Here is a 14,719-nt window from a genome sequence, read left to right on the forward strand (position 1 = left end):
TGCAACTAACAAGTAACACTGATTGCTTGGCTCATTACTCCTCCTCACTGGACTACTGACTAACAATACTCCTCTGAGACATTGCACTTGGCCTTTTTACAAGTGCTTACAGCAGAGCGGTCTGCATGGCTTGCTGAAATAGCTCTCTGAGCATCAGCTGATCCCCCTGTGGCTCATACTGAAGAAAAGAAGGAGCCAGGGTGCTAGGGGACAAGCCAGAACAAGGGGATTTAAACAGAGGCAGATATTACATCGTGACTCTCAATTGGGAATGCTGTCAATAGGGCGGTCTGGGAGAGCTATCTTGACATGTGATCATCAGAACAAAAGGCGAGACCTCCTAACTTGGGGACGATGTGCGTGCTGTTGGTTGACCCAGCGGCTGATCTATGTGTTGTGCTCTCACAAGCGCCGCCGCCGTGACTGGTGTGGCATAGTTGAACTGAACATGTTTGTGGAAGCAGAGATGTTTGGGTTGTTCACGGTTGGCAATTGCCCCCTCCGACAGATTACGGTAGTCTGTGTGAATGTGAAAGTTACTCTGAAATGGGATATGATACAGACTTTGGGGAAAAAAAGCATTAATATACCGCTTCTGTCCAACCTCCACAGTGTGGCTAATTAAACCCAGCAGGGATTACTTGCTAGTTTATGATTCAAATCAAACTCTGTGATTTCTTGAATTGTAATCTTAAAGAAAGGCAACATTTAATACATATTGAAAACACGTCTTTTTAACAAAAAGGAGAATATCGGCTCACCATTAGCCCCAGGTTTGCTCAGTCTCGGGCAGTCGGCCCGGCAGTGGTTGGCTCAGAGTGTAAGTGAAACACAAGGATTGAATGGAGATTTATCAAAGTTGTCAGTGCATTGTTGGAGCAGCTGATAAATGTACAGAAGAGAAAAGACATCTAACCGTCTGTTAAAATGGTGCAACATTTTGATATAAAGTTGAAATTTTGTAGATTATAACCTTTATTTTAATGGCATTTGATGACTACAATTTCAACACGCAACAGGTTCTACAAGATCTCTTGGACAGAGTTCCTGGCAAAAGAGCTTAAAAAGTGAAATCCTTTACAGGTACATACATTACAGTGTTACACGTGGGTTAACAGCTGAGGTGTGACCGCAGTGATGGCAGCTTGTCTACTTTTGCCTACAACCTGGATTTGTCAACAGCAATGAATGAAAGGCACCGAAAATGTTTCATTTTAATCCAGCCACTGACCATCTGTTCTCACCGTCACTCTGTTACATAGACACTAGCATTAAAACACACACACACACACACATACACACACTAAGATACATCCAAATCAGCCACATGCCAGACAGTTCGGCAATTATTCAAACAGCTAATTAGGTCAGTCAGCTCCTTCGGCCCTGCAGGCGGACGGTTGTGCAAGATGGTCAGCCCTGACATACTGACCTCGGGACGGCTTGCCTGGGCATCACTTGCTGGGATTGGTCTAGAGCCAACGGGATGAGTGACCCCAGTGTCAGTTGGACTCATGATTGAAATCCTGAGCATCAAGTGAAGGCCTTCTGGGCATCCTGCCATGTGTCGCTGTGATACTGTACGGATATAAGACGACCGGGAGTAAAGTCCTTTTGAACAGTTGGACAGGGTTCATTTTTCATCCAGTACACAAACCCTTGAATCAACAATTGATCTGATTTTTGGGAGATAAACATAGACCATTCACATGCATCTGTGCAGGAAAAAGACTTGGTTAAATTGTAATTGCCAATATTTCCTAACATGCATGAAGTGCCAGATGCAGTTTGCAACATGGCACAATATGACAATGAGAGAAATAATTACAAAAAAAGGATACAGTGTGAATGTTTTCTCAGCAAAATGGAAAGTTTGAACATCTACATCTAAACGCCAGCAGAGCAAACTCCATCTGCTGATGAAGACTGTGTTGAAATGGTCAAAAGCTCAGGAACAAGAGAGTATGTGGACTTTTGGAGTTGAGATTGGTTTGTCAACAAACATTTTGTGAGGTTTAAATGTTTAAACAGGGAGGAAGTAGATCCCTATCTGCAATTAACTACAAAAGCTAATACAGAGGGGTAATTTCTGTGTTTACTTTCATTTGGACAAGTGTTTTAAATTTGCGCTCTGCTTATCCCGTTGTTTAGCTGGAGTCGCTTTTGCTGAATCTCTACGTCAAATGCGACAAGTGCAAAGTTAGCATGACCATCGTTAGTTATGAGAATAAGTCCCAGGTTGAAAAATGCTAAAATTTCTTTTTAATCTTCTCATGACACCTCAGATTTATCTTGCAATGATCTAAGATATATACAGATACAGGTTAATGAAAAAGTCTTTGGTGCAGTATTAAAGGATGCAGTTATAATAACGAGGCTGAGCTACAGTAACTTGTTGCATGCAGACCATTTGGTGAATGCAGCTGTCCACAGCACTGGCATGTTGTAATGGAGTAATAGCCTATAACAGCCTTGTATACTGCAAATGAAACTGCATTTTGTTCTCTGCCTGACAATATCTAAATAATTAGTTTGATCATCATCCTCCATAATCAGCTTGTCTTCCTCCTCATCTCATTCAAAATCTGTGTTCTCATTCCCTCATATGAAGCCATAATCCAGCGGCTGTGTTTTTTATTTTTCTTTCCAGAAAGCACACACTGGGAAAGGTTGATGTCCACGCCAGGCCTTGCTCCGGTAGTGATTGTGACATTTCTCCTTCTCCCTCAGGGCTTCGCTGCACCCCCTACTCCTCTGTACACCCTCTCATCCAAAATGCTCCAATTCCTCGGGAGCAATATCTTCTGCTCGCCGAGAAAAAGGTCACATGCTCCATTATTTCAAAGTGAACTTTCGACCTAACATTTACAGAGGAGGAAAAAAATAGCTGTCGATGTGAAGACGCAGCAGGTTTAGTATGGCTGTATATTTTTGGATGAAGGATAGATGGATAGGTAAGTGGAGGCAGCGTGGAAGGATTAGCATTGTTTGACAACACTGAGCTAAATCTCTATATAGAGACAAGGGATAACAAGGCTGAGAGGGCTAAGTGGTCACACATTGATCTGAGTGTTACAGCTGCATGTACTGTACAAGCTATCATGGCATATTGCGAGTCATTTATATGCTAATAATAACTGTGCACATTATGGAGCCTGTACACGCGGGATACAGCCAACCCCCAAGGCTGTGATGGCAATGACTAACACTGCCTTTTGACTCTGATTCACACTGCCAGTCAGCTCTCTCTGCCAGTGCAGTTCTACCTCCATAGCTTCTCATTAGAGCTGTGGGCAAGCACAGTGATGAGATGCAAAGTGAAATCTTTGCCATTTGGGGTGTGTCATTAAGCTAGCAAAAAGACGATGTGTTTACTGGTGACGCCCTCCTTCTAGCCAATTACTGATCATTAAAGGATTTCAGGGACACTACCTTTACTTACCTACAGACAGCAATGAGAACAGAAAAGAGAGGAAGAAAGAGGAAGAGAGGGTGACAAGAGAAACAATCCTTTATGAATACATTGAGATGCTTACTTAATTGCATCCTCAATCGATGCTCGTGCCTGTGGTCTGTCGAGGCTGCTGATTTGAGCCTGGTTATTGACTCAGCTGTTGTTTGCTTTGTCGTACAAAAACCAATCCTCTGAGCTTCACTAAGAACAGAAAAAAAACCTTTAAACAGATAGAAAATGTGTACAGCAAACATAACCTCCTGTCTTCCTGATTTTCCCTGCATTTTCGTTGCTGTCAGTGTGCTATCAGCTTTATCAACACTTGTTAAATGGTATTGCATGAGGCATCTGTTGGCATTTTACATGCTTGGTGTTCTATAACGATGTGCATCGCCGAATGTGAACAAAACACTTGGCAACAAGATTTTCTATCACTTGTATTGATTTGTAGGCAGACATGAAGATATCTATCTATCTATCTATCTATCTGAATTGTGCCCGTTTCTATGAATGAAAGATCAACAGTTTAATTCTCTTTTATGATCACGTGTCTTTCATTGAAGCCTCTCCTCCCACCTCTGTGTGCATAATTAGTTAATATGTTTTTGATGTTGTGAAAGCTCTATCCCATTTTTTACAGCTTCAACATTCCCGGTGCTACTACAACTTTTATTGTAAAAAGCCATTTCTTTTGGATTCTTGAGTTGCACTGAAAACACAACTGTTCTGTTTCAGCTGCCTGGAGCTTCTGTGCATTGGAAAATATCCCTCTTCCCTGTAACAGTCATGCTAATAATTTTCTCCTCTTTTTGTTTGCTCATCAGACACATGCTGCTCGGCTCTTGTTTTCGCTCTCCTCTCCTCAATATTTCATGCCATTGAAAGTGCATCTATTCTCGGCGTTCCCCATGCCCTACCACCTACTGACTGTCAAAACATAATTTTCTATCATTCGACACCCTTCCACCTTCTTAACTCTGTCGTTGCCTCTCGGTCTTCCAAGCAGAGGCCATCATGTGCACTAGGCTGACCTAAGGTGTACTAAATGAGCTTCTCTTTACCTTCTGAGACACATTTGGGTTCAATTAAGAGTTTAAGCTTGAAGCAAATCCTGTGGCCCAACACAAAACTGGACTTCTGTCAAAACAATGCAGAACATGGTGTGTTTGCTCCAGTTTCGAGTGAGCGTGCATCACTCACTCAGCATAGCAAAGGCCAAAAACTGTTTTACCTAATCTTGCCTAATTTCTGAATTTCTGTTCAGCACAGCAATTGGCCAGGTGTGTGAGGAAAGCAAGAAAGCAGGGTTTGAACGTCTCTCTCAAGCCCTCTTTTTTTATTCTTCACACTATTACTTCCGTCACTTTTTGTATCTACAGTGTATGCATGATGGCAGGCTTTTCACCCCCTCGTCATATGAACTATTTTGTACTATATACTTCCGCCTTAAACACTTAATAGAAGAAGATGTGGCAATTTTCCAACCCTTGCTTTACAGTTCCCAACCCAGCTCAAGCTCTATAAGAAAACAAGAAAAAAACCTGCTGCATTGTGGTTATTATTCTGCTTGTTTTCCAAGCCCTCGTATGATGACCATATTTTGAAGTATTGTGCCCTTAATCCATACCAATTTACTCGTAACATTATTTTGCTATTTCATTTCTATCAGTTCCCCTAAACAGATTGTCCTCACAGTTTATCTCCTTGCTCTTCCAACCCTCCGTCCTTTACGGCCATTTACCAACACATCACTCCCTTCCCCAAAGGCTCAGCCCTCATCCTAGCATCCATTTCCCCGTGCTCCCTTTTCATCACAGCCCGACGCTGAGGAACATTGTCCTTGATTGCTTGGCAGATGCCATTATCCTGGGCTTATATCTTCACAATCACATTAGCCATTTGCACAGCTGGGTACTTACTGAAGCGAGGCAGGTTAAGCACCACACTCGAGGGGACAAAACGATGGAGGCCCACCTGGAGCTCAGGCCAGGACTCTCCTCAGCACCATGCCATTACCAAAAACACTGTTGGCCTTTCTTCCATTTAGCTAATGCCTCCATGTCCCCCTCTCCACCTTCCCACTCTACACTCCTCAGCTTATACTCAAGTCTTCTTTAACCTTCTCTACGTCTCCCTTGATTCCTGCACTGTAATTTCTTCCTTCCTCCAACCTCAATCCATCCGAGCCCCCAGGCTTCCACTATTTCTTCCTCTCTTTCTCTCACACAACTTTTTTATCCCTCACTCTTTTTATCCATCCCTCACTTATACTGGAGCATACTGGAGTTAGGGGACTGCAAAATGCAGATTCATGCCAAATGAAAGAAGTAAGGAGAGGAGAATGAGGGAGGATGGCGAGGTGACTGTGTCAGCACAGTTTGCTGACACAATGCTGAGTACGGGCGGCAGGCCAGAGATACATTTTAACACACTCATACTTTCAGGCAGAGGTGTTTATTTGTCTGCATCTCCAAGTTCAAAAGACTTCTGGTGGTGTTGTTATTTTTGTCACAGTTACTTTATATTCAAAGTTTGACATTTCACTAGATTAACTCATTAATCAAATAAATCGTTGTTTACTGACACCGCCACTGGACATTAAACTCAATCAAGACAACCTCATTTTGATCCATTAACATTAAAGATGAGATTACTCCAAAATGAGACGTAGGGAGAAGAGGAACAGATGGGTGTAGGAAATTAGAGATAGCACAGTAGAAGCCAGGAGGAAGAATAAAGAAATCCCACTGAGGAAGAAAGCAGCACATTTTCTAACTGGAATATTGCTTACACCAGGAATGAAGTTGGTAGGAAATCAATATGAAGTCAACAAGGATATATGAAAGTGTTGAGGCTGATTGATGATTACAAATTATGTGAATAATCAATATGCCCATAGCTGCTGTTCATGAATTAATCACAAACAGAGTCAGAGTCAAGGTAACGAGCCATGGTTACTGTATAGACTACAGTCTGTATAGTATGATGCCTATAGCAAAATACAACCTGTGCAGCTGCAGAGGTTGCAGGGCACAATAAGCGTTCATAAACAGTGCATCACAAGTCGAAAGAGCAAATGTGTTCAATAACTTATGACACTAGGAAGCTTCACTCAGTCACATGTTCAAAGTACACACTCACACACACACAAAGCACATCATAAATATGCATCTGTGCCTCTGTTGGTTGAGACGGGTCCAGGAAACATATTAAATGTCACTCTCTACATTTCCATCTCCCTTTCACTGGTCGGTGCACGCAACAGGAAGCGAGAGATCATCAGTTTATGAAGAAATGGAGGAATATGCTCCTTATAGGCAGCACTTTCCACCTGAGTGCAAGGATGACAAAAGGATGACAAATGTTCGAGTGGATGGAGGCGAGTGATCCAGATAGGTGGTGGGACAGAGAGAGGGGGAGAGTTGGGAGGGGGAAAAAAGTGATGGTACTTGCTCTTTCATCCACCCCTTTACTCCAGTCGCCACGGCAACATGCCTGGAGGGCACTCAAGAGAGGCGTCATCACTGACAAAAACAACAGAGAGGCAGAGAGTGAGTGAGAGGAAATGAGAGCAAACTAGACAGACAGTGTGTATGAATGAGAGCTGAGAGAGGAAGTAGGCAGCCGATCTACAACTGACTCCGGCTACTTCTCCTCACTCTAAGAAGTGTGAGTTTGACCTTCAGGGACTCGGCTAAGAAGTGTAATGAACGTTCATTCATCATTGGAGGTCATTCAGATTAATGCTTGGATCGCTCAGCTAAAGTTTCACCAACAGCGTCTACGAGCACGTTTATGGGTGTGAATATCACTGATATCCCCTGCAAAAAGGACACTATTATGAGATATGAAATTGGCAGAGTTAATCAAACCGAGGCTAATGCTTAATATTTGGAATTAACTGAGCCATTAATATTGCGGGCTGCCGTTAGGCTAGATAGAGTGGTTAAACCACCACCGGCAAAATTAAACAGGTTAATTAAAGTCTCCAAATTTTCATGCACTCCCCCTCTGTCTGTCTGTGTATACACCCACATACACACACACACACACACACTTCATTACTCACACTTGTGTGTTATTACTATACTTGTGATGGCCTTCCACTGGCTGTATTAATTGTCTAATATTAATCTGAATCCTAATTGTAACCTTAGCCATTAACCCCTGTTGAATAGTGAATCCAAAATAACTCAAAAGTCCTTCCCTCTGAAGACCTAAATAATTAAACTCTTTCTTAAAAAAAAAAGCCAGTAAAGAAAAGAAATCAAACAAAAACACATACTTTTGTTTAGTACGTTACTAATATCTGGCATCCTGATTGAGCCTCTGACCAGTTTGAGCATCACATTTACAGAGGAGGCGTCAGGGGTGGGTTTATGGAGCTTAAGTCCTAAATGTTCTCAGCAAAAATCTTTTTGCATGGATTTGGTGGGCTGACTTGGTTTATGATCAAAAACTAGTGAGTTGAGTGCAACAACACATGACAAGCCAGCTAATATGACTTACTAGTCCAAGAGCAAGAAGGCCAGCTCACCGTCTTACTATTTCGCAAAGCTCTTGCCAACGACTAAAAGCCAGTCGGAGATTTACTCTTAAAAGCGTTACGCATTTCTGGCGGGAGATCGTACCCGCTTAACTCAAGTTACATGGTGCAAGAACAGGCATTCGCAGTGGGAATGAAAGAGGCACCATTCTCCCTTTCACACGTCAGAGTACCATCAAAACGATGTAGAAGCTGTTATCTTAAGGTAAAAGATAAAAACTGAACCTAACCTAAAGTCACAGATAAACACAGATCTGTGTTGTATGTTTAACATCTTTTGTGGTTTTACTGAAAGTTAATGTCCATTAACTAAACATCTACTCCTAAATCTCACCTTCACTTCAAACAAACCTTAAGTGCAATCTTTATCCAAACCTAAACCATAAAATATAATTGATCCTTTAAGAATTGTTTGCAGTCAAATAAACAAGCTATACGTTATATTAACGTACATCACCCCTGTCCCCCCTGCGTTACATTAACGCACCCACCCCCTACTGGACACTTTATCTGGACACTTTACTTTATTCTGGTCAAAACTGCACCGTTTGTTATCTGCACTGTTTGTTGTTTATCTTGTTTTATTTTTTATTTTTATTCTATTTTACTTTTTATATTCTACTTATTTGTTATCGAATCAATAGCACCTTCAGACCACAGCAAATTCCTTGTAATGTATGTTACTTGGCAATAAACAGTTTCTGATTCTGATTCTGATTCTGATTGTTTTTCTACTGTTTTAAATAAGGGGATTAAATTTCCTCATCGCAGTTACTGAAATACACGCGCACACTCACGCACACGCACGGTGCATGTTTGGAGGGGGCGGGGCGGCAGATAGATGGACATGTGAGCGCGTCTCTTCCATCAGAGGGCGGGCTTGTAGCGTTGTGTGCGCAGCGTGTGGCTGCTGCTGCTGCTGCTGGCGAGAGGAGCGGCAGGTACACAAACATTTCAACGGAGCTCCAGCGGTTCTAAAGCTGTGTAAAGACCTGCAAACACCGAGCTCAGCTGTCAGTTGTGAATGTGGTTGCCTTTCATGCCTTATCGCCACTTGTATTGTTCCTCTCTAATGAAAGCAGAATTGCCAAACAAATGAAGGAGTGACTTGAAAGTGCGCAGCGGGTACGAGAGAGAAGTCCAACATAGATCTGGCACAAGTGAAGATGTCCAAATGGGTGTCCTCGCGATGGGATTTGAGTTGAAGAACACGTAACCACTCAGAAGTCACCCTGATTCAACCCGTTGTTAAGGTAACTGGGAACTTGAAAAGGCGTTTTTTCACTGCTGGGATGTTGTGAACGACACGTCGCCTGGGACAGAAGGAAGAGAGGGGAACCAGGGCTGGACCAGCACCGGAGGGGATTATGGCTCTCGCAACGTTTGCTCTCAGCCTCATCACGCTGGCGCTCACAAACTCGCACCTGTCGGGAGCCAGCGACCGGCATGCGGTGTACTGGAACAGCTCAAACCTACTGTAAGTGGCTTTCTGCAGCCGTAACGCAGCCCTGTCCGTGTTAACAGCAAATTAACTTGTTCCTCTTTGTTGATGCGCACCTGTGCTGATAACTTGTTTACAAGACAGTGGCCATCCTCTGCAGCGACGCGTCTCTTTTGTTTACAGCATTAAGCCCTTGAAGTCCATTAAATACCAACAGGCCAATTATTTCCCCATTTTTAGGCACCAGGCTATCAACCTGATTGGCTGTTACAATCAACAACTATCTCATTAAATACTTGCTTCTTTTCATCTCTAAAATAGTTTTTACTCATTCTTTATCTTTCCCATTTAATCAGTAATGCATTTCCACAGGGAAACTGTTTCTACCATGTTCCTCCTTTCCCCCTGCATGCAGAGTGGTTGCCACATAAATATTTGATTTCTATCTCACATTTAGTCCATCTACTGCTTCACAGTAATGTCTCATTTAAGCAGTCTTCTTTTCATTTACCCTGCTTTCAGGTTTTTGTGTTGTCCATCACCCTACCTGCCCCCATGCAGCACACATACATCATCCACACACTCAAACCTCCTTAAATCTGCTTCAATATGTGGTACACTATAAATACTGTAACACACATTCATGTATTCACACATCTGAGCCTATCCTTGGACTTCCTCCTACAGCAGTAAGGTTGCTTACCTCAGGTATGCTTCCCCAGGCTCTCCTATCTCTCTCTACCTGTGAGCTATAAAGCCAGCTTGCTGTGGGGCAGAGATCGATGTGGATTCTACTGCCTTTGTCTTCTCATTAGTCAACAGTGAATCCATCTTTCTCACATTCTTTTATCTCCTCTCCTCACACAACCCCCCCCCCACTCCTCCTCCTCTTCCTCTTCATCCTCCTATCTGTGTTTCTCCTATGTCCATTTGTATTCACCTCAGACGCAGGTCTCTCCTATCGCCTCTCTCTATCTCATACTTGGTTATTTTCTTCCCTCTCTTATTTTCCTGCTGTGTCTCACCAGCCGGCTTGTCCCCCTCAATTCCCTTTTTTCTGCATCTCATTACCGCCCCCCCATCTGCTCCTGGTCCCTCATTCACCTCCCAGGCTCTCAGCCGAGAGTACACATACAGTAGATGATTAGAATTAGCAATTGTGTGAAAGCTATTTGATTGTATGTCGGTGTGGGATAATTCAAATATTTGAAGGTTTCCTCAAGTCAAACAGCGAGAAAACTGCTATGAAACCTGATGGAAACAGTCAAGGTGGTGCTGCAGCACTGCCTCTTCCTCATTAATGTTAATATATGAATGGCACAGTCACATTCAAAACTATTTTAGATTTATGACTGCAGTTAATCCCGTCAGTGTGACATGAATAGCGAAGGGGTGTATTAACTGAGACTTACTTGCATTTAAGCTCTGTAAAGGTGTCAGCTTTTTGAGTGTCATAATCAATGTTAGTCCTATCTATCAATTTTAATTAGTCCTTCGGCGTGTGCGCTGTTTAAAATGATTTTCACAGCATGGGTGAGGTGCTCAGTGTCGTCATTCGTTGCAGTGTTAGCACATTTTGTGGCTTTAAATTGTCATTTATGTGTTAAAATGACAAATATGTGCTCATATTAATGAATTCAGGATACTGTGTGTGACAGAGAGAGGCAGAGAGGTAGGGGAACAGAGAGAGAGACAAAGTGCAGGTGTGCGTCTACATGCCTGCGTGTGCAAAACCTCCACAGTGAGATACAAATCTCTAAAATAATGCAAAAATTGACCCAGTTTGCAGGTAGCAGACAAATCCTCAGAGGCTATGGCAAGAATACTGATGGCCATCAAGCTTTAAAAGGCCTTAGGCTCAGGGGCCCCTTCTCCACCACCCTGTCTACATGCATAGAGAACCAGTTGAAGGCCTCACTTATTCAATGATGCAGCTCCTTCCCTCATCCAGCTCTGGTTATAGTGGCAAGCTCAGGAGGGAGCAGTAAGAAATGAAGGCAGTGACAGACAGCCAGAAACCAGAGGCCTATGGGGCCAAACTCTGGTTGAGGCCTTAATGTTTTACCCTTGAGCGCAGCATTCAGCGCAGATGGTTACGGCACAGCTGCAAGAAATGGGATCACTTGGAAGCCAAGCTGTTTGTGCCAAACCCATGAAAATGGCTTTTTATGATAACGCTCAGCTAGAAATGTCTTGCTCTGGTGTATTGAAAGTCAAAAGGGGACTGTCACGCAGTTGATGTCCAGTAATACTGTGCTGTTTGATTCTTTTCAGCTTTTCTGAGGTAAACAACATCAGACGATTTATTATAGCTTTCTGCTCGGCCGCGGACAATTTGAAATGAGATGTCTCGATTATCATAACCCAAAGAAATAGCTCAGAGCCACTTTGATTACTGCCCAAGTCCGTCACGATCGCACTACCCCCCCATTAGAAAGTGTTGCTCTCAGCTTCCGCTCTCAGCAGTGCGCCTGGCCAACTCGTTACAGATGTCCCTGCTAATGGCTGACTGAGGCAGGAAAAAACACACACGCAGGCCATTAAATCATCTTGCATCTGAGGCCATCTGCCAATTAGAGGGGGGAGATGTGGAACATCTTGAGAGCACGCGGGAGCAGCGGTGCACTGCGGTAGCCTCGCCTACCCACAAGCAGCGTACCATGCTCCTGCCACCTCCTCCCATCAGGTGTTTGGCCTCACTGGTTAGACAGGCCGCATCACCATAATTGGGCACCCCATGTCAGCATGATCAAAACAACAGCGCAGCTTTCATTCACTCTCCCACTCCTTCCCTAAGTCACACATGTCTCTACTAATGCTTATAACTTAGCGGGACACCAGAGCAAAAAGTCTTGCCTGCACAGGCGTGGGAAGGAATAGCAGGGAATTGAGTTTGAAAATGTGCCACAGATTTCTTTGCTAAATTGTAGTTCCCTCGCGTGCTGAGCAAGATGGAAGTTTCCTTTTGCTGTTTGTGGCTGATCCTCAGTGAGTTACAGCTCTGCGTGTTTCATGCTACACATTATGACCCTGATTTGAACCTGAAATGGTGTCTGTCAGGCCCCTAGACCACATGAAGGAAAAACAACCCAGTCCCTGGCACACCATATCTGGTGCTACAAAATAAATTATCACCTTGACAAATAGCTTCCCCGATTGTGTTCGAGGTACAGAGGCCTGGTGATCAATGTTGAGGCGAGGTGCCGTCTTACTCAACAGGCTCATTAACCGCCAGGTCGGTCTGTGGGGGTGTGTGCAGACCCTGCTATAGTTGGAGGTGGTTCCCTGCAGGGCAGAGGAGAACCCTGACACCCTACAGGGAAAGGTTTGTGGATATTTAGTTGCTGTAAAGGAAATTGTAACTGAGAAACGAAGAAAAGAGAGAGTGAGTGATGGATAAGGAGAAATCAGAAAATAGATGTATGCAAAGTGTGAAGAATATTACTGTAGGGAAGAGAGGTGGGCGTAGTGGAGGGAGAACATACTGGAAAGGTGGAAAGTGGAGCAGTCTGTCAGGAGAAGAAAGCAAAGGGAAAGATTGATTGAGTTGGCCAAAAGTCAGGAAGGGTGAAAGAGAGCACGGGTTTTACCGGATATGGAAGTTAGGTTATTTGACCGAATGTGTTGTAGCTGTTGTTTTCTGAGGAGATGATACCCTCGGGAGTTGATCCGTGCTAATGTGGACACAGGCTGGGTCATTCATGTGGACCAATGCTCAGAGACAATAGCGCCCGCCATTTACTTGCCCCTCTGCCCTGCACAACACGGCGCAGGTGGAGCATACAGGAGACGAGCGGATTTGATACCTGATTACATGCACGTACGTCTGCCTGCAGCTCCGTCTCTGGGCTGTCTCGGCAATTTTGCATACAAATGCATCTTATTCACCGCATTCAGTTTATTCTTTCACATTCATCGTACCGCACAAGCGTTTCAAACAGCATTAGATAGCATGTCGTTTTTTCCCTGGTTGCAGTTGTGTTGAATGTGTGAATAAGGCTGATTGAAAAGTGACCTTTTATGCGTTTTTGAATTAAACATGTCTCTCCACCTCTAATTAAGTATTCCTCTCTCCCACTATTTAAGATGTTTGTGAACATTTGAATGCTTTATATTCTTTATCTCTCTTAGACATCCAGACGATTAGTTTGATGAATAGGGCTGTAAAATGTTGAGTTAACTTGGCATTATCACTTGGCTTGATTATGCTGTAGATCTGCAGTGGTGTCTCAAAGCTTATTGGTCTGCTAAGCGGTGTGCTGGCCATTTTTAGCTTGGTGAAATCTGCTATGAGTCACATAAATGGATGGAGAAACACTGAAAGGATGTTTAATGGTTTGTATGGATCCAAGAGTAGCTGCGCGGATCAATACATTTATATGGTATGGGAAGGTGAATGGACCCTGGCCGAAACAAAAACACAACAAGCTTGCTTTCTGAGCAGCAATCAATCTGGGTGCATCAGGTGATCAATGTCCAAATGCATTTTTAATTGGATTTCACGGTGTCAGTAAATTGCCATGAAGTATTCGGAGCTCAGCTCGGGAAGCTCAGATCAACTATTGCCTTGGAACAGCATGCTTGAGAATTGATTATTACAGGCTTGTCAGTCACTGCTCCGGGGTTCATGCTCCGTGGAGGATTAACTATGTCTACACTAAACAGGCCTTGGTATATTCGGAGAAGACAAAGGTTAAAAAAACACAAGGCTGAGCACAGATGAAAGATACGTCTGGTCTGTTAGACTTAAACATGCTGTAAGTTATTCCTCCAAGATAAAAATGAAAGGTTTAGATTCTGCCACGGATTCAAAGGTTAGGTGAGAACATCAGTATGTAGCATGTTTTTTGCGAAATGTCTCACTTCTCACCTGCTTTACACTTTAAAGCAAGCCAAGTAAAAAGAAAAAAGTGTATGCCATCACTGAAGATTTGTTGTCGATATTTGAGGTGCATTGTTATGAATTCTCCACACTTCCAGTCAAACTTGATGAAAAAATAATTGCAGAGACTAAATAAAAGAGCACAAACATATTATTGTTCATTCTGGGCTGGTTGCTCTCGGTAAACACTAATTGGACTCTACAGTGTAGTGAACGTGAGTTAAATTAAAAGGTGGGTGGGGATACAGATAAAACCTCAGGAGGAGGCACTTAATCAACCTGGAATTTAATAGATATGAACCGAAGGGAAATTGTGAAAACTTTGACTGTCACAATAAAGTCTCCCATCTCTGTCCCTTTAGAGGTCCGAGGCACCCCAAGCCTGCTCAGCTTCAT

General features: G+C 43.3%; 1 protein-coding gene across 1 annotated transcript in view; it reads left to right on the plus strand.

Moving 5' to 3' along the window:
• Positions 1-9,367: 9,367 nt before the first annotated feature.
• efna3a (ephrin-A3a) overlaps positions 9,368-14,719 on the plus strand; it is a 53,949-nt gene continuing 48,597 nt past the window's right edge. The window contains exon 1 of the mRNA XM_070921966.1: positions 9,368-9,477. Within this exon, the coding sequence (XP_070778067.1) occupies positions 9,368-9,477 (110 nt within the window). The remainder of the gene's footprint in view (positions 9,478-14,719) is intronic.

The sequence above is a fragment of the Enoplosus armatus genome, chromosome 16 (genome assembly GCF_043641665.1).
Source record: "Enoplosus armatus isolate fEnoArm2 chromosome 16, fEnoArm2.hap1, whole genome shotgun sequence".
Taxonomy (NCBI): domain Eukaryota; kingdom Metazoa; phylum Chordata; class Actinopteri; order Centrarchiformes; family Enoplosidae; genus Enoplosus; species Enoplosus armatus.